This window comes from Lepidochelys olivacea (genome assembly GCF_965140295.1).
Source record: "Lepidochelys olivacea isolate rLepOli2 genome assembly, chromosome: 3".
In the NCBI taxonomy this organism is placed as follows: domain Eukaryota; kingdom Metazoa; phylum Chordata; order Testudines; family Cheloniidae; genus Lepidochelys; species Lepidochelys olivacea.
The window spans coordinates 3438548-3462702 of record NC_140413.1 but is presented as its reverse complement, the minus strand read 5'-3'; the positions used below and the strand labels follow the sequence as shown (position 1 = coordinate 3462702).

Sequence of the window (24155 nt, the reverse complement as noted above, 5' to 3'; positions counted from 1 at the left end):
TATCAAACACAAGTTATTGGGTTAATATTGTGACAGTACACCCCATATTCATTATAGGGGTATAATTATGATATGATTATGATATAATTGTAGTTAGATGAGGCCCTGAAACATAAACCCTTGTATCAGAGGCCCAGTATGAGGCCTAAGGCCTGAGCTAAAAGTAAAGTCAAGACTTTGCTAGCATAAAGCAAAGTTAAGCTGTGAGCCAGAGGCAGGCCCTGCTCACAGAAGCTGGCAAGGAAAGGGCTGATGTTGCAAAAGTACACAAACCTAAACGGTACCAGAACACTGTACATTCCACACAGATAACAAGGAACAGGTGGACCCATCCTAAAGACAGGGGCAAAAGATGGATAGAGTTGTTTTGTTCGAACCAGGAGAGAGGCGGCACCTTGTTACGTAGAGGGGTTGCCCCTCGATACGTCAGGAGTGATGTGTAACTTGTTTGTACCTGTGTATAAGAATACAGCCCTGGGGCGGTGTCTTGGTCTGGCCTAGGGGGCAGTGGAAAGTCCCACCACTGACTGAGCTGTGTCCATTGTCAGGGAGCACATAAGTACTAGCAGACCCATTGATATCTAATCCGATGAGCTAGAGACTGTGTTTCGTTGGACAATAAACGTGGCCGGGTGCCTTCGTACCTTATCAGAGTCTGTGGTCTTTGCGGGTTCTCTCGGGGTCTGCTGTGTCAGCGATCTGCACAGAGCCTGGGCAGCACACAGAGGGAGCACACACGCAGCAGACTGTTATCATCATCGAACAAGAGCAGAGCACCACACCGGTAGCATCTAATGACAATAATTATGATGCAATTTGTACAAGATGAGTCATCTAGGGTGTCATTGGAAAAGTTATGATTTGCCAAATATGATTATCCTATTTGTATGCATGTATCATTTTTGTACCTGAAGTTATGTATGTTAACTAGGTATCTGTATTTCAAATGTGCTTACTCTGGAAAACACCCACAGTGGGCACAACAATGAGGAAGCCAGACAGTGCTCATGGCTCATCAGCAAAGACAATGGGCTATGGGAGAATTTAGCCTTCCTGTAACGTTTCAGCTAGCCAGTAAGTATGAGCTGCTATGACTCAGCAAGGGCATGCGACCAGACCATGTGACACTGAAGACCATTTTGGGTACCTGTATTTTTCCACAAACTGGGCTGGGAACAGTTTTTGGAACAAGGGGTTCCTGCTACATGTTAAAGCTATACAAGGTGAAGTGTGACATCATCTAGTGGCCTCATTCCCCACACAAGGACGCTCCTGGGAACACCTGAGGAAAGAAGACTGAACTGAGGGAAGTGCTGACCCCAGGCTAAAAGGATTTCTACCCTGTGTATGGAAACCCGGTGGATTGCTTGTATCATCAGCCAGGGTGAGAAATTGCTAATTCATAGCCAATCTTTCCGATATTTTAGGATTAGTTTGCAGTTTTGTTTATTAGGTTATCTGCTTTGATCTGTTTGCTATCGCTTATAATCTCTTAAAATCTATCATTTTGTTGTTAATAAACTTGTTTTTTGCCTGATTTAAACTACAGTACCTTTGACTGAAGTGTCTGGGGAAAATCTCAGCTTGGTTAACACAGGCTTGTTGCATATCCCTCCCACATTGAGGGGAAGGCGAACGTTATTAATAAGCTTACATTGTACACATCCCTGTGCAGTGCAAGACGGTATAATTTTGGGTTTATACTCCGGGGGGAGAGGGGGAGGTGAGCCTGGGGAGCTGGGAAATTGCCTGGTGTCTGCTGTTTGCACTCAGATAGCTCAGTTTGGGGGTGTGGTACCACCTACTGTCAGGTTGGGTGATAACAGGGCCTGTGGAGGCCGGTTGTATCTCCAGCCAAGCAGTGTGAAAAAGGGCCAACCCAGCTAGGAGAATGAAGGAGCACAGCAGTCCCCATAGCTCCCAGCCTGCACCCCAGGTGTGACAACCCGTCACAAAGATATTGATTCTAAGGCCAGAAGGAACCACTGTGACCATCTAGCCTGACACACACACACCCCGCCCCGTATAGCACAGGCCAGAGAATGGCCCTGAATTAATTCCTGGTTGAACCAGAACAGATCTTTTAGAAAAACATCTAATCTTGATTTTAAAATGGTCAGAGACGGAGAATCCACCACCAGCTTGGTGTCAGGCTTCATGAGCAAAGGGTGGCCTCGATCCCTGAGACTCCCAGTGGGCTTTGGAACCCATTAATGCCAATAGGCCTGTCTGGGAGAATCGTCCCTGCTTTCAACCTGTCAAGAGGTGCTGTGTTCCTAAAGATAAAGCACCATGGACCTTCCCACCCCAGCCAACGTGTCAGTAGCCTAGCCTCTCTTTGCCAGAAGCTGGGAATGGGCGACAGGGGATGGATCACTTGATGATTCTCTGTTCTGATCATTCCCTCTGGGGCACCTGGCACTGGCCACTGTGGGAAGACAGGATACTGGGCTGGATGGACCTTTGGTCTGACCCAGTATGGCTGCTCTTATGCTCTGTTCAGTAAATCATCCCTGGTGCTCCACCAAAGCTTGCTCAACCATGGAGGAGTCCCCCTCAAAGGCAAGTAGGGAAGGAGGCAGGATCGGAATGTGCAGCCCGTCTATCACCCCCTGCCCAGCCAGCGAAGCCCAGTTCATTGACTCCATCTATTATTTCCTGCACACTGTCCGGTCACATTGCTGTGCAGCTGGACACGTTTACTGACCTTGCGCACCTGGATGACAATCACCCTCCTTGTGGCTTTTCCCAGCAGCAAACTCCTTGCCTGCCGCCCGATAGCAATGTGGGGCTGCAAGCTCCCACCTGGCTCTCAGCACCCATTTCCTCACAGTCAGGGCAGCTGCCGTCTCAGTGCCTGGGTGCTGCAGGGCCGGGGCGAGCCTGGCACATAGCTCCAGGGATGTGGCCTCCCATGTCCAAAAGTTCTGCTGGTCGGCCTAGTTCTGCATCACACCCCAATGCCACCGCTCAACGCCTGTTGGTCGGCAAATGCTTATCGCGGCTGGACAATGTCTTTTGCTGCCCACTCATCCTCGGTACCATGTCTCTGAACACGGTGGGCTTGCAAATACGAGAGAATGCCTTGTCCCGGCCTTAAAATGGACCCCAGAGCATTGCTGCTCAGTGCTGCATCCATGGTTTCAGCAGTGCAGCTGAAAACAGAGCGCATAAGAGTAGATTATGGGATGGAACCGAAGGATTTATGGGAATTCGACCCCACAGTCCCAAATTCCCTGTGAGGAGTGAGGATATCCCACAAGACACAGCCAAAATTCCCCACAAGGCGTCAGAAGGTGGCACAGGGGACACTGGGATGCCAGCCCACAGAGCCACATGTCTTTTGCAGCTACAATCTGATGCCATGTGAATGCCCTCTGCTGAAATAGCCTTGACAGTAGCCCTCTGTCGGCAGAACTGTTGCCATTTAAACTCTCTAGCATACACGAGGCCTAAATCACACAGCGCCCCTGCTGCTGAGCCATGGGGCCCTGCTCAGGGCTGGTTCCTGCAGCCCTTCACCAGGGAGCTCTGCCTAACTACGGACGGGAGGATCTGGAGCTCAACGGCACAGCTAACCTTCATCAGAACCAAGGAAACGTGCAGCTGGCCCCAAGGGCTCAGCTCCGGCCTGTGAGACTCATGTCTCTTCCCTGCGCTCGTGGAGGGGCTGGGTGGTTCTGTGACGATTGGGGCAGGGCAAGAACCAGGCTAAACTCTGACGTCACTGCTCTGGCCCGAGTCTGCCACTCCCACACAGCTTCCAGAGGTTTTCGCTGACCAGGGCAATACGGGGCTGGGGTCAAACACACCGTGGCCGTGCCCTGAACAGAAACCACAGCACAGGCCCCTTGACAAAGTCTCGGTTCAGTTTAATTCAACAAATCCTGATACAAAATGGGCATTTACAGGTGTTCCTAGGAGGGGGTTTTACATCTGAGTTGCCATAAAACGTTCTGATTTTGCTGCTGCATGAGACACATTCGAACAGAGCGTTGGGGCAGGGCGGGGAGCCCATCGCCTTTCTCAAAGCCCACCTCCAGCCAGCACCTTTGGCTGAACTGGGGCAGGGAGACAGGGCAGCCGGCACCGTGGGCAGGTGGGAATGAGGACACCTGGAGCCAGCCCCTTGCTACTTCCACCCTGACCTGCTGAGGGATCAAAAGGGAGCCGGGCCGGACAGAGCTGGTGAGAAGGGGAGGGGCAAGTGGCAAGAGGTTTTCCTCCCCCTCTCCTGCAGGCACCTGCGGCCTATTGCTCTCTGGAGGCCTCAGTTATTTCATTGTAACTAACCTGGCGTCTGGCTCCCAGGGCTCTAGCCTGTCCTGTCTGACTCTTCATCAGGTGGCTCCCGGGCGGGAGCAGGTCTCTCCCCGGCACCTGCCTCCCCGGCCCTCCGGCTCGGTCTCCTTAGTCCGTCGTCATCTCATCGCTGTGCATGCCGGAGGCGGCTGGAGCAACAAAGCTACTGACCTCTGGGGGTGACGATGAGGAGTTCACGGGCTCCTCCCTGGCTTCGGGACCGACTCGCCGGCCCATCGCTGCCAGCCAGTGACTCGCTCCCTGAACGATGCCTTTGCAGCCCACCCCCGATACAGGGATAAAGCGGCAATGGGGAGGGTTTGCACTGGCCCTTGGAGACCACGTGGGACCCCGCACACCCACCATGGACCCACACCTCTGCCTTAGTGTCCAAGTACGGCCATGGCAAGCCTGCGCTCCAGGCTCTGAGCGAATGTCTGACAGTTCCTCTCCTCTGCACCTCCCTCTGCCCCCGATGAGCTCTGCAGAGAGCCCCCAACCAGCTCTCCCTGCCCCTGATCCAGATCCCCCCACGGAGGGAGGGGCAGCTCCCTGGAGGAGGAGGAAACGAAGTTGACTCACCACGGCTGGGACGATGTGTCCCATAGAGCTCCCGGCTTCTGAGCTCCCGGCTTCTCTGCAGCTTATCAGAACCTGCTGGGGGCCTCTCACTTCTCTGCCCCCCTCCTCATGCCTGCTCCCACCCTGCCCCCTCAGCAACCTTGCCCTCCCACGCAGACCCCATTCACCCGCCCGCACGCCTGCAGCTCAGCCACCCTCGCCAGCCCTCCTCCCGTCCGTTCCAGGGGAGATTCAGACGGGGGAGCTGGCTCTGGCCTGAGCAGGGTGCTGAAGATCTGCTGGGGGCTGCCGTGGGATCCCCCACGCCCAGGGGCTGGCGGGATGTACTGGGGACACCTGTTGGAAGGGGGCAGGAGGGGAGATGTCCCCTCTGCCTAGTCCAGACACAGAACGACCTGCCGGGGCTCCGCAGTCAAGCCCTGAGCTGGTGCAGACACGGAGCGGTGTGACTCTTCTCTACCACCCCTGCGAGTGCGGGGCGGGGGATCTGCTGGGGCTGACACCCCTGAGGCTTTGCTCCCTGCCCCCTTCAGTGCGTGGCAGCCCCATGTGCCCCACTCAGATCTCTCCCTCCTCCACAGGGCAGCGCACTCGGCTCTCCCTCGGATTCCCTGGGCTCCCATGCTCGCCCGGCAGGGAGGCTCGGCCCCTGGCTGCTCTCTGGCGGGCCAGACCTGCGGGTGGGGACGTCGTTGTGTTCGACTTTGAGCCCTTGCTGGCAACCAAGGTAAAAGGCAGCTAAAGATAAAATCAGGGAGCGGCTGAGCGGGCGTCTCGGTGCGGCTCCGTCTGCACTCGCAGCTCACGGGCCCAGAGAGGAGACACGATTCTTGGCTTGGAAGCGGGATCAAACCAGAACCAATCAGCGACAGGAGCCACGGAGCGAGCAGTCACAGAACTGCCCCTGGACTCTGTGCTCTGCATCCCGAGCCTCCGGCTGTCCCCAGAGGTTTAACCCCAGAGCCAGGCCCAGCGGCCGTCTCCCCTGCTTGTGCCCCACAGCCCGGCCCTGCCCCTCAGGCCAAGCCTCCGTGGCTCCCAAGAGGGAGTCCCTTCTCCGCAGTCTTCTTTGGGGGGTCCTCACCCCCTTCTCACTCTCCGTCAGTGGCTTCGGCAGCTCTACAGCCTCTCGATGTCCCGGTACTTCTTGCGCAGGATGGAGACCTGGTCTTTGAAGAGGACGGGGTCCAGCCGCATCTGCGAATGGACGAGGGGCATGAAGCCGAACCAGCTGGCGAAGGAGTTCATACAGGCCTGGCGCTGGGCAAAGTGCTCCGGGTCGGCCCAGCGGGACGTCTTAGAGCCCTGGGGAGGGAAGGTGGGAGAGGGTCCCTGAGTGCGAGAGGCGGGAGGTCACCCACCGTGCTGGAGCTCTGGGACGTCACTCCAACGCCCAGGGCACGGCAACCTTGCAGGGATAACGGAGCCTGTTAGAGGAAGGGTGGCCCAGTGGGGGGCGCTAGACAGGGCCATAGGAGACCCAGCTTTAATTCCCTGTTCTGGTAAGTCTCTCTGCCTAAGTTTCCCCATGTGCACACAAGGGAGAACAGCACTTTCCTACCTCAGGGGGCTGTGGACAGAGATACAGCAAGGAGCTCAGAGGCTGCGGTGAAGGGGCCAGATACGAATCTTATCTAGACAGATTTCACTGCACAGCTGTGCAACGCACTGCCCACCACCCCCATCCCAGACACGGGGAACCAGGTGCAGCCAGGTGAGCTCACCCAACACACCAGCCCCCGCGCTGGGCGCAGAACCCAGGCGTCCTGACAACCAGCCCCAAACACATTCAGCACAATGCAGCCTGCCCCTGTCACCCCAGAAATCGGCCCTTCTGTTCAGCCACGGGCTGCCTGGGCGGTAGGTAATTCACCGGGTCTGAGAGCAGCACGAGTCGGGAAGGACCGGGAGCTGAGCTGGCTGAGGCTGTGGCCAGTGTTTTCAGCAGCAGGCTCCGATTTGGGGTGCCCACTGGAGGCAGCTTGGGCCTGAGCCTCAGGTTCCGGTGGGTGCTCAGCTCCACTGAGAATCAGGCCCCTGGTGCCCCCAGTTGGCACCCGGAAATCCGAGGCCGCTTTGGAAAACGTAGCGACATTTCGATGTGCCGCAAGCTCCGGCTCCGCAGCGGGCGGTGCAGGGCCGGGCCGGTGCCGCGAGGGGTCAGCGCAGGGACCCGAAAAGTAACGGCAGCAGGGGAGAGCTGGACTCTGATCCCCGCGCCAGCCCCAAGCCCCTCCCCACCCAGCGCGGGAATCGCCCTCGTCCCAGGGCGCGCCGGGGCCGGGGCCGGGGCCGGGGCCGGGGCCGGGGCAGGGCTCTCCGCTGCACCAGGGAGGTTCCGGCTGGATCCCCTGCGCCAGTCGCCGGCTCCCCAGGCTGGCACCAGCTGAGGGCCACGCCGCAGTCAGCCTACGGGGCGTGCACACCATGCACCAGTGAACCCTCTGGAGGAACAAGCAAGGCCCGAAGGCCCAGAGTCTCAGCGGTATTTGGGCAGCTGGCTCTGACAGGCACCACGGGGAGTTAGGCACCGGGATACCTTGGGGGGGCTGGGCCTGAGGGACTGCCCAGGGCACTGCATTCACGAAGGGGAGCAGGGCTGCGCTGTGCAGTGGGGAGGGCGGATGGGGATCAAAGCAGGGGGCAATGGAGCGACACCAGGGCCCCCGTGTCCTGACGGAGCTGGGGACCCGCTGGGACAAGGCAGGGGGACATAAGGAAGATGGTGGCTCCGCTCTTCACTTTCATCCCACACGCAGACGGGCGTGAACAGGGACTCCAGCTCCGAACCCCTCTGGGCACTGGGGACGTCAGGACTTCCTGGTAACTGCTGGAAATGGCCCACCTTGATTATCACTACAAAAGGTTCCCTCCCGCCCCCTGCTCTCCTGCTGGTAATAGCTCATCTTAAGCGATCACTCTTCTTACAGTGTGTACGATAACACCCATTTTTTCATATTCTCTGGGTATATAAATCTCCTCACTGTATTTTCCACTGCATGCATCCGATGAAGTGAGCTGTAGCTCACGAAAGCTCATGCTCAAATAAATTGGTTAGTCTCTAAGGTGCCACAAGTACTCCTTTTCTTTTTGCGAATACAGACTAACACGCTGCTACTCTGAAACCTGTCACAATGCAGTGTAGACGTACACTACTCAGCTCCGGGTTGCTCACTGGCCCTTCCCCGGCGGGTCTCTCACTCTTCAATGGCACGCTCACTCCAGGTCTGCTCCCCTGACTGGCCACAGGCTGCCCCCATAGCCCAGCCCAGTTCTTAGTCCTATGATGAAGAGGCCAGATACCGATTCTTAGTCCCCCGACCCTCGCAGCCATCCCCTCCATCTGGGGAGGTGGGTGAGGCCTGGCACAGGGGCAGCTGAGCCCCCGGCCCCCTGGGCTCTCTGTGCCGAAGACCTTCCCCAATTCCATGCATTCGAGGCAGTCGGAAGAGGTGGGAAGCCAACCTGCTGCATCATGGTCTCCTTGTACTGCTTCTTCTGGGTGACTTTGATGGGCGGGAGCTTGGTGACTGCGGAAACCAGGAAGTTCATCAGGATGTCCTCGCAGTTGGCCATCTGGTCCACCATGCTGTGCAGGCTGCCCGGCAGGTAGAAGGTGTACAGATAATGATAGTACCTGCCAAAGGAGAGGGCAAACAGGCAGCATTCAGCGAGTGCCGGCGGGGAGGGAGGGGGTTGTGAGACCCCAGGCCAAACTGGCCCTGGTGGAGCTCCTCCCAAGGCTACAGAGATGCGCCAGCGATGGGTCTGGCCCATCGTCTTACCAAGAGTCATTCTGCCCAGAGATGCTCCTGGAGCTGCTAGGACGAGGGTACAGCACATCAGGGAGACCTGCTCTGAGCGGGGAGAGAGGCGAGAGCCTGCAAAGCCAGTGGCCTGTCTGCACCGGGGCTCCCCGTTAGCTGGGCGGGGGTGGCAATGGAGGGACAAGGCTTGCAAAGGGCGGGAGGTTACAGAGAAGGCTCTGCTCTCCGCCAGAGGAGAGCTGAGGTTGCAGGGGTGTCCCCGGGGAGCCCCGCTAGCACCCCACTGCTTCGCGTTAGTCTCTCTGTACGTTGGCCCCGCTGTACAGCCAGCGCTCGTGGCTGGTGCCTGCAGGAGGCTGCCCGGTGCTCTGCCAGGCAGGGCGAACGTTTGTGCCTTGCCTTGCCAGCGGCACGTCGCACGCAGCCCCCAGTGCCATGGGATTTCCTGCCCGGAGCCGGGTTCCCGGCCGCGTGCACCGCCCCGGCTCACCGGTGGTAGAACGCCGCCCCCGTCAGCACCATGGAGTACTCGTTGGTCCACTTAGAGGTGTAGGCCCACCAGCCTTTGCTGCTGTCCCAGTAATGGCTCCGGGCTGGGTAACCCACGATGCGCTCCGGGAAGCTGCACCACACAGTGAAGGCAAAGTCAACCTGGAGGCCCCGATGGCAGGGGGCAGGTCGGGGGGGAGACAGGAAAGGAACAAAACCAGGATTAACAAGCCAGGCTCGGCACAGCAGCCCCAGCACTGACCCTGCCCCACCGTCCGCGGCTAACACAGCTGGGTCCGCCCGGCCCGCGGTGTCCTGGGCCGAACCTCTGGCTGGGGCTCTGCCTAGCCCTGGGGGGCAGTGGCCTGGGAGCCTCAGCCTGCAGCCCCCTCTCCCCAAGCCGCCACATGGTGCCTCCAGGAGGGCACCCAGCTCCCCTGCCCAGCTCTCGTGCTGGCTGTGACCGAGTCAGCCTGCCCCAGCTCCCCGGCTACAATAATGCGGAAGGGGAAACACTGCACCCCCTGCCCCCTATTTCAGGGACCCGGTGTCTCCCCTTCCCCTGGCACACCCAGAGCCAGATCTGCCCCTTGCCCACGACAGGGACAGTCCCCTGCCGGCCTCGGGGAGGTTTGGTGTCTGTAATTCCCCATCAGATCCGGGAGAGTGCGGAGGGGAAACCTGGCCCGTTCTCTTGTGAACCATACACCAGGCTCTATGAAGAAGGCCTGACAGCAGTGCCCAGCACACAGGGCCAGCCAGGGGGCAGCTGGGAACCGGGGCTGCATGGAAGCAGCCACGCACCCAGCACCCAGCGCCAACCTCTCCTGCCCCTGAGGGTCCAGGCTGCTTTATTCACCGAGAACACAGCCAAACGGCACCGGACCCCGACTCTTCTGCTGGGCTCTGCCGGTGCCCCTCCTCCCACCTCTCCCGCTCGACTGAAGCTGCCCCCAGCCAGCCCCTGGGGCTATCCGAGCCCTGGCCCCTGGCCCCCCAGCTATGAGATGTGCCCCCTTCCTGCAGGGAGGGACAATGGGGATTATTGGACCCCCCCCCCGTTGCCCTCACCTCATTGGTTGATAGGACAGTGTCTTCGTCCAGGCTCAGCACGGCGTCCGTCCGGATGAGGTCGTAGGGGAAGAAACGGCTGCTCATGGTCTGTGCAAAGAGAAAGCAATTGAACCCCAGCCAGCCACGCGCCCCCCACCCCAGCCACTGTGACCACGCCCCCTAATCCCAGCAAGCCACCCCCCAAAAACCAGCCACTGCGACCACACACCCCCAAACCCCGGCCACTGCGACCACGCACCCCCACCCCCAAATCCCAGCCACTGCGACCACGTCCCCTAATCCCAGCAAGCCACCCCCCAAACACCAGCCACTGCGACCACACACCCCCAAACCCCAGCCACTGCGACCACGCACCCCCACCCCCAAATCCCAGCCACTGCGACCATGCCCCCTAATCCCAGCAAGCCACCCCCCAAAAACCAGCCACTGCGACCACACACCCCCAAACCCCAGCCACTGCGACCACGCACCCCCACCCCCAAATCCCAGCCACTGCGACCACACACCCCCACCCCCAAATCCCAGCCACTGCGACCACGTCCCCTAATCCCAGCAAGCCACCCCCCAAAAACCAGCCACTGCGACCACACACCCCCAAACCCCGGCCACTGCGACCACACACCCCCACCCCCAAATCCCAGCCACTGCGACCACGTCCCCTAATCCCAGCAAGCCACCCCCCAAAAACCAGCCACTGCGACCACACACCCCCAAACCCCGGCCACTGCGACCACGCACCCCCACCCCCAAATCCCAGCCACTGCGACCACGTCCCCTAATCCCAGCAAGCCACCCCCCAAAAACCAGCCACTGCGACCACACACCCCCAAACCCCGGCCACTGCGACCACGCACCCTCACCCCCAAATCCCAGCCACTGCGACCACGTCCCCTAATCCCAGCAAGCCACCCCCCAAACACCAGCCACTGCAACCACACACCCCCAAACCCCGGCCACTGCGACCACGCACCCCCACCCCCAAATCCCAGCCACTGCGACCATGCCCCCTAATCCCAGCAAGCCACCCCCCAAAAACCAGCCACTGCGACCACACACCCCCAAACCCCAGCCACTGCGACCACGCACCCCCACCCCCAAATCCCAGCCACTGCGACCACACACCCCCACCCCCAAATCCCAGCCACTGCGACCACGTCCCCTAATCCCAGCAAGCCACCCCCCAAAAACCAGCCACTGCGACCACACACCCCCAAACCCCGGCCACTGCGACCACGCACCCCCACCCCCAAATCACAGCCACTGCGACCACGTCCCCTAATCCCAGCAAGCCACCCCCCAAAAACCAGCCACTGCGACCACACACCCCCAAACCCCGGCCACTGCGACCACGCACCCCCACCCCCAAATCCCAGCCACTGCGACCACGTCCCCTAATCCCAGCAAGCCACCCCCCAAAAACCAGCCACTGCGACCACACACCCCCAAACCCCGGCCACTGCGACCACACACCCCCATCCCCAAATCCCAGCCACTGCGACCACGTCCCCTAATCCCAGCAAGCCACCCCCCAAACACCGGCCACTGCGACCACACACCCCCAAACCCCGGCCACTGTGACCACGCACCCCCACCCCCAAATCCCAGCCACTGCGACCACACTCCCTAATCCCAGCAAGCCACCCCCCAAACACCGGCCACTGCGACCACACACCCCCAAACCCCGGCCACTGCGACCACGCACCCCCACCCCCAAATCCCAGCCACTGCGACCACGTCCCCTATTCCCAGCAAGCCACCCCCCAAACACCGGCCACTGCGACCGCACACCCCCAAACCCCGGCCACTGCGACCACGCACCCCCACCCCCAAATCCCAGCCACTGCGACCACGTCCCCTATTCCCAGCAAGCCACCCCCCAAACACCGGCCACTGCGACCGCACACCCCCGAACCCCGGCCACTGTGACCACGCACCCCCACCCCCGAATCCCAGCCACTGCGACCACGCACCCCCACCCCCAAATCCCAGCCACTGCGACCACGTCCCCTAATCCCAGCAAGCCACCCCCCAAACACCGGCCACTGCGACCGCACACCCCCAAACCCCGGCCACGCACCCCCACCCTCAAACCGCAGCCACTGCGACCATGCACCCCCACCCCCAAACCCCAGCAGTGCGACCCCCACCCCCAAACCCAGCCACTGCTCCCCTCCCTGCCCTCCCACCTCCAGCAGTGCCGCAGCCCCGGGGCCCCCCTACCTTGTGTTCCCCTTCCACGACACTGAAGGGCACAGGGACGGACGGCCACCAGCTCCTCGGGGGCGGGGGCTTCTCGCAGCTCCACAGCACCACGATCTGCAGCGGTGACAGGCGGGGCCGGGTTACGGCCCCGACCAGCCCCAGACTCAGACCTTAGCCAACCGTCAGCCACGGCCAGCCAGCACCACCAGCCTCGGCCACCCCAAGGCCAGAGCCGGGGCTACCATCACGCCGGTCAGCACGGTGCATGGCCCGAGCAGAGACGCCCACGGGGATAGCACCTCAGCCAGACCCACCCAGGGCCCTGGAGGGACGGGCCTGGACTGACCCTGCCACCCATCCCCCATCTCCGGAACGGCCTTGACCGACCCCGCCGCCCATCCCCCATCCCTGGAACGGCCTTGACCGAACCCACTGCCCAGCCCCCATCCCCGGAACGGCCTTGACCGACCCTGCCACCCAGCCTCCATCCCCGGAACGGCCTTGACCGAACCCACCGCCCAGCCCCCATCCCTGGAACGGCCTTGACCGAACCCGCCGCCCATCCCCCATCCCCAGAACGGCTGGACCCATCCTCTACCACTCAGCCTCCATCCCCGGAACGGCCTTGACCGAACCCACCACCCACCCCCCCATCCCCGGAATGGCCTTGACCGACCCCGCCGCCCATCCCCCATCCCTGGAACGGCCTTGACCGAACCCACTGCCCAGCCCCCAGCCCCGGAACGGCCTTGACCGACCCTGCCACCCAGCCTCCATCCCCGGAACGGCCTTGACCGAACCCACCGCCCAGCCCCCATCCCTGGAACGGCCTTGACCGAACCCGCCGCCCATCCCCCATCCCCAGAACGGCTGGACCCATCCCCTACCACTCAGCCTCCATCCCCGGAACGGCCTGGGCTCGCTCCCCGTGGTTTCCTCTCCCAGCCCCACCCTGGGGTGCAGAGGCACAGCTCCCACTGTGGCTGGCCAGGGGCTTGTTCAGGGATCAGACCAGAGGCCCAGCCCCAAGGGACCGGGAGGAGGAGCGTCTCCTGGCAGGTGGGCCCGTACCTGGGTACAATACTTGGACTTGGCCACCGCGAGGATGAGTCTGACGATGGGCTGGGACTGCGAGAGCAGCGGCGACGCGGCCTGGATGACGGCGGTGAACTCCTTGGCTGGGCTGCGTCCTGCAACGACACACGGCCCGGCTCGGACTGGCCCGGGCGCTCTCCGGCCAAGCTGAGGGGCAGGGGGCCCACGGCAGCCAGGAGGGGAAGGGGAACAGCCCGGGCGGGGCCAGCAGCTGGGCAGGGCTGGGGCGGAGATGATGCACAGAGGAGTTCATAGCGCTCTCGGGGCCTGGCCATGGGGGATGGGGAATAGCCAAGGGGGCCGCAGCATCGCTGGCTCTGTGCGCTCAGGAGTCAGCCCCCACAATCAGGAGATTGGCTTCAAAATCCAGAGATTTAAAACAATCCTCAGCGCTGGGCTGGGCTCTGCACCCCCTGCTCTCCCAGCCGGAGCGGTCGGGCTGTCAAGCTCTTCTTTCACCCCCCAGGGCGTCTTTACCAGAGGTCACTCTTTGCCAGAGACATCCTTTCTCCCAAGTGTTGGCTGGGCAATGGATGGGTGATAAAAACCAAGTCTGGACCAATCCGACTAAAACACCCTTCCCCTCCCAATCACTCGGCTTTCACTCTCCTGTGATGCCCGTAGAGTTCCAGCTAGACAAGACCTGGCTTTCTAGTGGAAACGAAGCAGGAAAAAAGACTTTCTGGTCTTCTTCATATGTCAGCGGAAAAAGGGAAAATTCATAAAATCTGAAAACAAAACTAACCCCCTCCCAGCAAAGGTCTAATTCTGAAAAGGGAGCATGCCAGGGACTCACTGATGTCCAACAGGAATGGCACTAGTGCCATAGATTTTATGTGGAAGGTGCCCAGATACTAGGGTGATGGGCCACACGATTAAACTGTAAGATAGACACAGCACACAAAAAAGGCAGGCCCCTATTTTTGCCTCCCTTTGATGGGCTGGTTTAGAAATAAGGACGGAAATTTTAAGCGGGATCCTGAAACAAACCAGGAGCCTCCATGCTGGGAATCGGAGAGTGACACCAGGCACTTCCTGGGTTTGAACCCAGGACCTTCCGCATCAGACCTCTGCCACTTTAGCTAAAGGAGTAACGCCATTCACGGGACCGGCAACTCGAGGGGGACGTGGCGCCACCGTACAAGTTCTAACCCCACCCCCGGGGCTGATGCAGGGTTAGGTGCAGCCGGGAGGTCAGTGTCTCTGCAAAGGGCATCAGTGAGTTGGTGGAAGGGCGGATCTCCACCAGGCGGAGACGCCAGCAAACCCTGCTCTCCAGAGATCCCTGCAGGAAACAATCCCCTCCCGTCAATCCGCAGCCTGCCACCAACTGAGCAGCCCCTGCTCCAGGCGGGGCTGGCCAGCAGCTGCAGGGTAGGAAGGGAGATAAAGGGAACAGCAAGAAAGGAATGGTAGGAAGGGGAGCAAGTCAGTATGAAGGGCACCTGGGACTGGGGTAGCAGGGGGGATTGAGGGGCATTAGCAGAGCTGGGTGTGGGGAGCCCGGGCCTGGGATAGCAGAGGTTGTGGGCCAGGATTGAAGGGCACTGGCAGAGATGGGGGGAGCCCATGGCTGGGATAACATGGGGGGCTGCGGGTCAGGAATGAGGGGGCCAGCGGAGCTGTGTATGGGGAGCCCAGGGCTGGGATGACTGGGAGGGCGGCACATTGGGACTGAGGGGGCCGGCAGAGCTGGACACTGTAAAATGGGCCAGATCCGGTGCCGTGACCGCCCCTCCCACCCGGCGCTCTAGGGTGGGGCTAACTGAGGAGTGAGTCTCCAGCCGGCTCCTCCCAAGTGTAAGCAGTGTCAGGATGAGCTCCACCCTGACATCTGGTGGTGAGGTGTGGCAAGTTGTGGAAAAGAACTTCAGGGGCCGATCTCATTTGCATAGGCACACCCACCACGCCTAGAATGAGACCATAGCTGCCCAAATGGTCACTTTGGCTGCTGTGGGATCCCCAGTGTCTCTGTTATTGGGGCAGGAAGAATAAATTGTTATTACCCTGATTATGGGAACTGTGCTTGGAACTGTACGTGGCCTTTTGTTACGATGGAGGGATTCACCATCAACTAAGTAGCACTCGCTAGGCAAGGGTCATGGGTTCCAAAACTGTCTGAATGGAGAGAGGCTGGGGACAAGTATTAATATTTGGTGGCATGGGCCCCTTGGTGAGGGCCTTACATGCTGATTGCACTTCCTTCTCTCTCCACGGTGGAATATCAGAGCTAATTTTGATTTCATTAGAAGTCTAGTTATAGGCTGCTGAGCTCACTTTGGGCTGACAGTGCACCAGCACTGGGGCTCTCCTACTATAAGCTGAATTTACCTAAGAGCTGAAATCACTGAGTGTTGTGTTAAGTAGTGGGGGAGCCTGAAGATCTATTGTGGAGCAGTTTGCGGGAGGGCTGGTGAAGCAGTTCGACATGGAGCAGTGTGTGTGGATGGCAGGAGCTGCTTGTGGGCCGTGGAGCTGAGTGAAGGAGTTCGTGGGGCGGCTGGCGGAGCGGAGTGCAGCTGAGCGAAGGAGTTCGTGGGGCGGCTGGTGGAGCGGAGTGCAGCTGAGCGAAGGAGTTTTGTGGGGCGGCTGGCGGAGCGGAGCGGAGCGCCGCTATGGAGCTATGGGGCGGTCAGCTTCAGATCACGTAAGGTGCCTCTTACCTCCATCCCATCTCCACCCAGGTTGGGAGGTAAAGCTCCGCCGATAAACTTTCGAACTCTGGGGCTGCCCTGACCAGGGACAGAGACTTTTGGGGCATTGGACTTTTGGGGTTGTGGGACTCAAGAACCAAAGGGAAAAGGGCATGCCCCAATTTGCCTGGGGTGGGGTTGTTTTTTGCTCATGGGTTGTGTTATGAATCCGGTTGGTGGTGTTTCCCCAACATAATGCCACATTGTTTCTCTCTGTTATTAAAAGACTTTTGCTACACTCAGACTATGTGCTTGCGAGAGGGGAAGTATTGCCTCTTGGAGGCGCCCAGCGGGGGTGGTATATATTTGTCCCAGGTCACTGGGTGGGGGCTCGAGCCAGTTTGCATTGTGTTATTGGAATGGAACCCCTAGATATTGAACTTGTTGCTGCCAACTCTGACGGGCAGAAGGGTTACACAAGCGATCAGCGGGAAAAGCCCGTTTGCCACAGGCTGGGCTGGAACAGCCGGGGGCGCTGCAGGTTCAGGATCCCGGAGCAGCAGCAGAGCTGTGTGCGTGACCCACTGATCTTCCCCCTCCGATGCCCCGTCCTGACCAGCAGCCCCCCTTCACCCCGCTATCGCTGTCCTGGCCGCTCCCGAGCGAACCCCACCCGCTGTAACTCACTGCACCAAAGCATGAGGGCACCACGGCCCCTCCAGGAGAAATATCCAGGAACCCTGCATATTCTGTCCAGCCCACGGGCTGTTACTCCATCGGGAGCTCCCAGCCCAGCCTGGGCGACCTGGGACTCCAGGGCCAGCTCCGACGCCTCGCCGGGCCTGAGGCCCCCCGGGGGCCCATTCCCAGAGCCTGGCCCCTCCCCATCGCTGCCACCTACCCAGGGCGCAGTAGTAGAAGGGGAAGTCGGCGAGGCTGGTGGAGAACTGGGGGAGAACGTAGAGCCCGCCCGGCTGCGCGTTCCACATCACGTGGTTCCTGCTGATGTGCGCCTGGATTCGGTCCTGGATGATCTGAAAATGACGAGGGGACCGGGGGAGCTGCGTTACTGACCCTGGGCTGGGCCCTGCGAGGCTCAGGCGTGGACGCTGCACTGCCCCGGCCTCCGGCCCTGTCCCATATACCCCGGGGCGGGAACCAGCAGGCCGGGCCATACACCACAGCAATCTCTGCTAGCGGCTGGAGGGCTGGGCTCCTGCCCCGCACTGGGTTTGTCTAGGTTAGGAGAAGAGGTGGGGTTAGCGAACACGTGTCACCTGGCCCCAGCACAGCCACGACCTTTCCCCAGTGTAGACGCAGGTTAACCCCTCTCGTCACCAGTCGGCTGGGCAAGGTTGATCCTAGAGGGGCCTAGGCTGGAGGGGAGGCCAGCTGGTGCCGGTCAGCCGCTGGACACCAAGGGACCGAGTTGGAGCAGCGAGCGTTGGGGATTCAAGGCCCTGCGGAGAGCTGGCAGCAGGCTCTGTGCTCACCATCGTGCCCCGGGGACCAGGCACACACCATGAACAACTCAACGTGCCCCATGGCCCGGGACACCTTACCCGGTGCCACGGAGGGGAGAGTGTCCAGGGCAGTGGGTGAGGCTCCCATGCCAGGGAGCAAGGCTGGGCTCTGCACTGGAGAGAGGCGTCCCCAGCACCCACCCTAACTTTGCGGGGGTTGGGGGAGCTGCTGCATTGCTCCAAGGCGTTGCCCCATAATTCAGGGCTCCCCATGCTTTCATTTCGCTCTAACGAGCCTGCAGATGAGTGGCCACCTGACTGCGCCCCCTGGTGGCTGCGCCTCAGTTTCCCTTCGTGGATCCCGATTAAACTCCCACTGGGGCGTTTCCAGTCCAACCCAACAGCCAGGCTTAGGGGCTGGTTTATCAACTCAACGCCCAAAATGAAACAAACGTCTCCTCTCCAGAGCAAACCTGCTCCGTCCGCATGTCAAAGGGGTTTGTTCAGCCTGCCTTGAGCTCCCCAAGACGGCTCCTGCACTGGGCACCTGAGACTCCTCCAGGCGGCAGCGCCCCGGGGCAGCAGATGCTGGGCTGAGCCCCCTCATTTGGCGTAACAGGCCCAGGCGTTGTTAACAAGCCCCTCGAGAGGTGGGTCCATGCGGCCGGTGTAGCTGTGCCGGGCCAGCTTCCATTAGCCAGCACGGGCAGCAGCAGCAGGGTAGACGTGGTGGCCTGGGCTAGCCGCCGAGTGCCAGCCCACCTGGGACTGATCTGTACACGTCTGTCTTAGGCACTTCCAAGGCGCCCATCACCATGGTATCTGAGCACCTCCCAGCCCCCTGTGAGGCAGGACGGCACTATGATCCCCAGTGCACGACTGGGCGAGGATCACAAGTGGAGTCTGGGGCAGAACCCAGGACGCCTGAGCCCCAGGGGCATGCCCTAACCACTGGGCCAGCCTTCCTCTCTTCCTCGGTGGGCTAAGGGACTTGCTGAGGGTCACACTGGGTGGCTGGGGAGCAGGAATCAAACCCGGGTCTCCCAGATCTCCAAACAGCTGCACAGCCACGGTCAGGCTGGCAGCGAGCGACGGTTACTGCTCACAGGGCCACGCTTGCTTGCGCCACTGGGCCCTTGTCGTCCGCCCAGTTCCGGCTGGCCCCGCTCCCTGTTGTGTCTGCATGGAGCTCTGTGGGCCTGGGCCTGCGTCTCTCCCTGAAAGGTCTGTACCGCACCCGGCACAAGGCCCCAAGCCCCCACTGAGATCTGCCGGTGCAGGGCCCCAGCCAAGCAGGAGCCGTTACACAGGGCCAAGGGCTCTGATCACATCTTGGTGCAGCCGAGACGAACTAGCCGGGACATGGCCGCATGCCAGATTTAGGAGCCCACCCTGAGGCCTGGGGTTGGGGGCCAGAGGTGGCCCTAGCCTGTGACAGGGTGTACCCATGGCAGCTACCAACCAACCAAGGTCCCCCCACCGCCCGGCCCCCTGTGCCAGTTCCTCAGCCTGTCGTGCGGATCCAGCCTGGCCTCTCCCAGCCCGGCGGTAACACCACGGCCTGGTACCCTGATCTCCCTGGGCACCACGATGCTCCAGGCCGTGAACACACCAGCTGGGTTGGCAGCTGCTGGGGACCTTTTCTGCACTGCTGAGAATCTGCAAAGTTCCTTCCTAAGGCCACTGAGCCCCCGCAGTGCAGCCTGGGCCCCCAACTGCCCGATGAATGAAGCACAGAGATAACCGGCCTGTAGCGGCCTTCACACTCCCCGAGGAGCCCTCTCCCCTCCCGCCTCAGACCAGACCGCATCCCAGCGAGCCACCGCCGGCCTCACCCGCCTCTCGCTGGGCCAGGGCGAGCTTGGGAGAGGCACAGACCAAACCAGCAACTCTTCAGAGAGTGCGGGCTGGGCCCAGGGTGCTGCCTCTCTCCTGGTTCTGCCGCTGACCCCAGGCAGCCCTGAGCAAGTCACTCCGTGCCTCGATTTCCCCACCGGCACAATGGGGATGATGAGGAGGCTTTATTCATTCACGTGTGGCAGCACTTGGGATGGGAGAGGTTAGACAAGGGCCTGGCCTCCTAATCTCCTTCCAGTGCCCTTGCTGGAGAGAACAGCTGCATTTCCGGTGCACCTCTGTGACGTTATTGACTTGAACTGGGACTGTATAGAACATTGTTGCAACCAAGGTCGTGTAGTGGGACCAAGTCTTGTATAAAGGGGGTCAAATGAGGCGTCTCAGACGAGGTTATGGTTGGCTGGTTAGGATGATGCTGTCTGTTTGCATGTGTCATTTTTGTATTTAAAGTTGTAAGTATTGGCTCTAGACTGTCTGTATTTCAAACTTGTGCTCTGCTTCCGGGGAACACCCCAGACAAGTTGGTGTCAGCTCTGCCTAGCCCATTAAGGACCATCAGCGACACAACTGACCCACTGAGAGAAGGCAGACACGCCTGGGGACTCAGCCAGGTGTGCAGGGACCTGCCTAGGGACCAAACTCTGAGGTGTTTCCAGGCCATGTGAGGGGCAGCTTGTCCTTGGGACACAGAAAGAGACGCCACATGGCAAGAGACTATAAAAAGCTACTGCAGCTCCTCCATCTGGTCTTCAATCCTGCTTCCGACCTCTGGAGGGACTTGGCTACCCTGAAGCTTTGAACCAAGGACTGAATGACCCCTCCCAGCTGGGGATGTTCTCCAGAGACTTGATCTGAACCTGCAGCTTATTCCATCCCTGCTACAGGCCTGAACCAAGCACTCTGCCATTGCTGTGTGTCAGTGATTCCATTGAACCCATTCTAGCTCTCATCTCTATCTTTTCCTTTTATGAATAAACCTTTAGATTTTAGATTCTAAAGGATTGGCAACAGCGTGATTTGTGGGTAAGATCTGATTTCTTTATTGACCTGGGTCTGGGGTTTAGTCCTTTGGGATCGAGAGAACCTTTTCTCTTTTACTGGGGTATTGGTTTTCATAACTATTCATCCCCATAACGAGTGGCTCTGGTAGTGATTCTGGGAAACTGGAGTGTCTAAGGGAATTGCTTGTGTGACTTGTGGTCAGCCAGTGGGGTGAGACCAAAGTCTGCTCTGTTGGGCTGGTTTGGTTTGCCTTGGTGTGCATAGAAACCCCAGCCTTGGGCTGTAACTGCCCTGCTTTAAGCAATTTGTCCTGAATTGGCACTCTCAGTGGGGTCCCACCAGAACCAGCCTTGTTACAACCTCCCAGCCCAGAGGATCCCAATGTGCTTTTCAGACAGCTTGCACTGCTGGGTTCAGGCCAGAAAATCCACAGCAGGGTCTGAGTCCTGGCCACCTCTGTCCTGGCTCCCCAAGGCCCTGCCCAAGCCTCCACACTCGCAGCTGTGGAGCGGTGCCCTGGGGCAGGGGCACATGGCTGCATGAACTCCCCTGTACGCAGGTGGTGCCTCCAGGGGTTTGTCGTTACTGTTACACAACCTCATCACCGAAACCTCAGCTTCAGCCGTCCCCTGGGCTTGGCTGCTCTAGAATATTTCCCCGCAGGGATCGCCTAGCCCCCCCTCCCAGACACTCAACCCATCTGACAGCCCATAGGAGCCACTTGTTCCGATGGCCAGGATGAGTCAGCAAATGAGCTCTGCACCTCCACACAGGTCACAGATCCTGACCTGGGTGGCAGCTCCCTTGACCCAGCAGCGGTGTGTCAGCATTGTCGACCCCCCTTCCCCTCTGAGAGAAAAGCTCAGAGGACATAGGGGAGATGTAGGCAGCGCCTAGGTCTCGGGCAGACCCTAAATGCCTTCCACCATGCTCCAAGGGGAAGGAGCAAGGAGCCGGGACATCCTCTCCTCCCCGCTGAGCGCCTCTTGTTCTCCCACTCCAGCCAATATCCTGCCCTCCTCCACGATCCGGTGCACCAACCAGACCCACTGTCTCCCCCACCAGCCCTTCCCCCATCCTGAGTGAGGGGACAAGGGCTGTAACCGAGGAGCCCACAAAGCCGGGAGCACTCGCCTCGAGGGTCGTCAGCACGATTTTCTCTACCGAGGAGAAATAGGTCTCCCACAGGAACTGGGTCTGCTGCCGGAGGGCCAGGACTCTGTCGTGGTCTATGGAGCGGGTTATCGACGGGATCTGGAAGAGAGCCGCGGGGGTGGGGGGGTGAGGGAAGGTCGGCTAAGATGACCCCCAGAGCCTCCCCGCAGAGCCAGGGACGGGGCCAGCTGGCCAGGGTCTCTCTTGGGTAAGTGCAGCTCTGGGGACACAGGCTGGCGTGGGGAGGGAGGGCTCAGCAGCCAATGCCCCGAGATGGCCAGGGAATCTGACCCTGGCTGGGGGAGCTGAGCCCTTGAAGATCTGGCCCACAGAGTCGACGATCACACTTTGTACCATTCACTAGGTGGCCGCCCACGACTGGTCTTATTGTGCCCATTTCACAGAGAGGAAAAGGGAGGCCCAGGGTGGGCAGGCGCTGAGCGACCTGAACCTGCCCCGTGAGTCAGTGGCGGAGATGGGAACAGGACTATCCGGAGCCGTGCCCCAGCCCTGGGTCCTGCTGCCCCAGATACATGCCCCGGCTCCGGCAGCAGACTGGGTTTGGGGTGGGACAGCCGCCCCGCCCCCTATACTGCTCTCAGACCCCCACATGGCCTGGGGACGGTGCCACATTCCCAGGAGTTTGGGCTGGAATAGTCGCAGGGGCCTGGCAGGGGCCTGAAGGGGGGGAGGAGTGTCCCCCAAGAGAGGGCCCAGCCGGCCAGTGGGGAGGGGCGCAACTTCTAAGCCAATGTAAAGGCAGCATTAATCTGGCTGGCCCAATGCAGGCAGGAGCTTGGCATGTTTCACCTGTATGCAGCTCTGCCGGTGCCCCCCAATTCCGACGCCCAGCCCCTGCTGCCCCACCCTTGGGCTCCCCTCCCCCAGCTCTGCCAGTGCCCCCCAATCCCGACCCACAGCCCCCTGCTACCCCAGCCCCAGATCTGCCGGTGCCCCCAATCCCACCTCACAGCCCCCTGCTACCCCAGCCCTGGGCCCCCCTCCCCTAGCTCTGCCGGTGACTCTGGGGCAGAGAGCTCAGAGGGCAGAGCTGGGATTGTAGGACCCTCTGTGCCTTGGTGCCAAGGAAGCTAGAAGCCAGGCCTGGCTGAGTGCCAGTCACTGAGGTGCCCCGCAGGTCCCCATGATGCTGGTCTGGGTGCAAGCCCAGCCTGGCACTGCCCTTTGGCACCAGAGGCAGGTCCCTTTCCCCCAGGGTTGGGGGGGATGCACAGCGCCCAATCCTGCCTCCTTTGCACGCTGCTTCTCGCTCCTGCTCTCCTCGGAAAGGGTGGGCCCTGAGGAGCGGCAGCTGGGGGCTGCAGTTGATGGGGGTGCTGTAGGGTTTAGGGCTCCCGCTGCAGGGAGGAAGCGGGGGGAGTCTCATTAGTGCCCCATGCAGCTCACTGTGGTTCTGGTCCCCACCTCACCCGCCCGGCCAGACCCCGGCGTCAGGCCCACGGAGCCGTGAGCAGGGGCGGCCTTCCTGCCACGTGGGTGGGGGGTGTCTCAGAGGGGCCGGGGAGTCAGGCGGCCCCCCCAGGATGTGCAGCGAGCACGTGGCCCCTACCTGGAGGAGGAGTCTCTCGTCCCCAATGATGGCAGCTTTGTTCCAGTCGATGACCTCGGAGAAGGGCAGCTCCCAGCCGTTGCTCAGCAGCACGGGGATGCAGGCGGCCTGCGAAGGGGGGACAGGGCGGGGTGAGCCAGGCAGGGGTGTGCGTCCGTCTGTCCGTCCAGCAGCGGGCGCACACAGCAGCCGGGCCAGACGGCGCCACGTTTTGCTGGACGCCACGTGGCTGGGCACCGGGGCGGGGGAGCAGCACGGGGTGTCGGGCAGAGGAGGAGGCCTGGCACGGGGCCTGGCTTACCTGGAGAGCTTCAAGGAAACGGAAGAACCCCAAGCGCCGGCCCCACGGCACCAGGCAGAAGCTGGAGTTTTGCATCAGTTCCTGGGAATCGTACCTGCGGGGCGGGGAGACAGGAGTCAGGCGCCAGCTGGAGCTGAGCCCACACGCTGGGGTTTGACGAGCTCGGCCGGTCCCAGCTGGCGTGACTCAGGCAGGGCTCCACGTCCTCATGCTGCCCCCCCAACCCAGAGCCCTCGCACGCTGCCCCTGAACCCAGAGCCCTGGTACGCTGCTCCCCGAACCCAGAGCCCTCGCACATTGTCCCTGAACCCAGAGTCCTCGCACGCTGCCCCCCCAACCCAGAGCCCTCGCACGCTGCCCCTGAACCCAGAGCCCTGGCACGCTGCTCCCCGAACCCAGAGCCCTCGCACATTGTCCCTGAACCCAGAGTCCTCGCACGCTGCCCCCCCAACCCAGAGCCCTTGCACGCTGCCCCTGAACCCAGAGCCCTCGCACGCTGCCCCCCCAACCCAGAGCCCTCGCACGCTGCCCCTGAACCCAGAGTCCTTGCACGCTGCCCCCCCAACCCAGAGCCCTGGCACGCTGCCCCCAACCCAGAGCCTTTGCACACTGTCCCTGAACCCAGAGCCCTGGCACGCTGCCCCCAACCCAGAGCCCTGGCAC

General features: G+C 60.8%; 1 protein-coding gene across 1 annotated transcript in view; it reads right to left on the bottom strand.

The window, feature by feature from the left end:
- Positions 1-5014: 5014 nt before the first annotated feature.
- Positions 5015-24155, bottom strand: part of LOC311518333 (exostosin-1-like) — a gene marked incomplete at its 5' end in the record, with an annotated part of 176305 nt that continues 157164 nt past the window's right edge. The window contains 10 exons of the mRNA XM_084624055.1: positions 5015-6189; positions 8350-8521; positions 9142-9302; positions 10212-10301; positions 12435-12530; positions 13488-13606; positions 17046-17178; positions 21601-21720; positions 23192-23299; positions 23493-23586. Of these exons, the coding sequence (XP_084480181.1) occupies positions 6004-6189; positions 8350-8521; positions 9142-9302; positions 10212-10301; positions 12435-12530; positions 13488-13606; positions 17046-17178; positions 21601-21720; positions 23192-23299; positions 23493-23586 (1279 nt within the window). The 3' untranslated portion in view covers positions 5015-6003. The remainder of the gene's footprint in view (positions 6190-8349; positions 8522-9141; positions 9303-10211; positions 10302-12434; positions 12531-13487; positions 13607-17045; positions 17179-21600; positions 21721-23191; positions 23300-23492; positions 23587-24155) is intronic.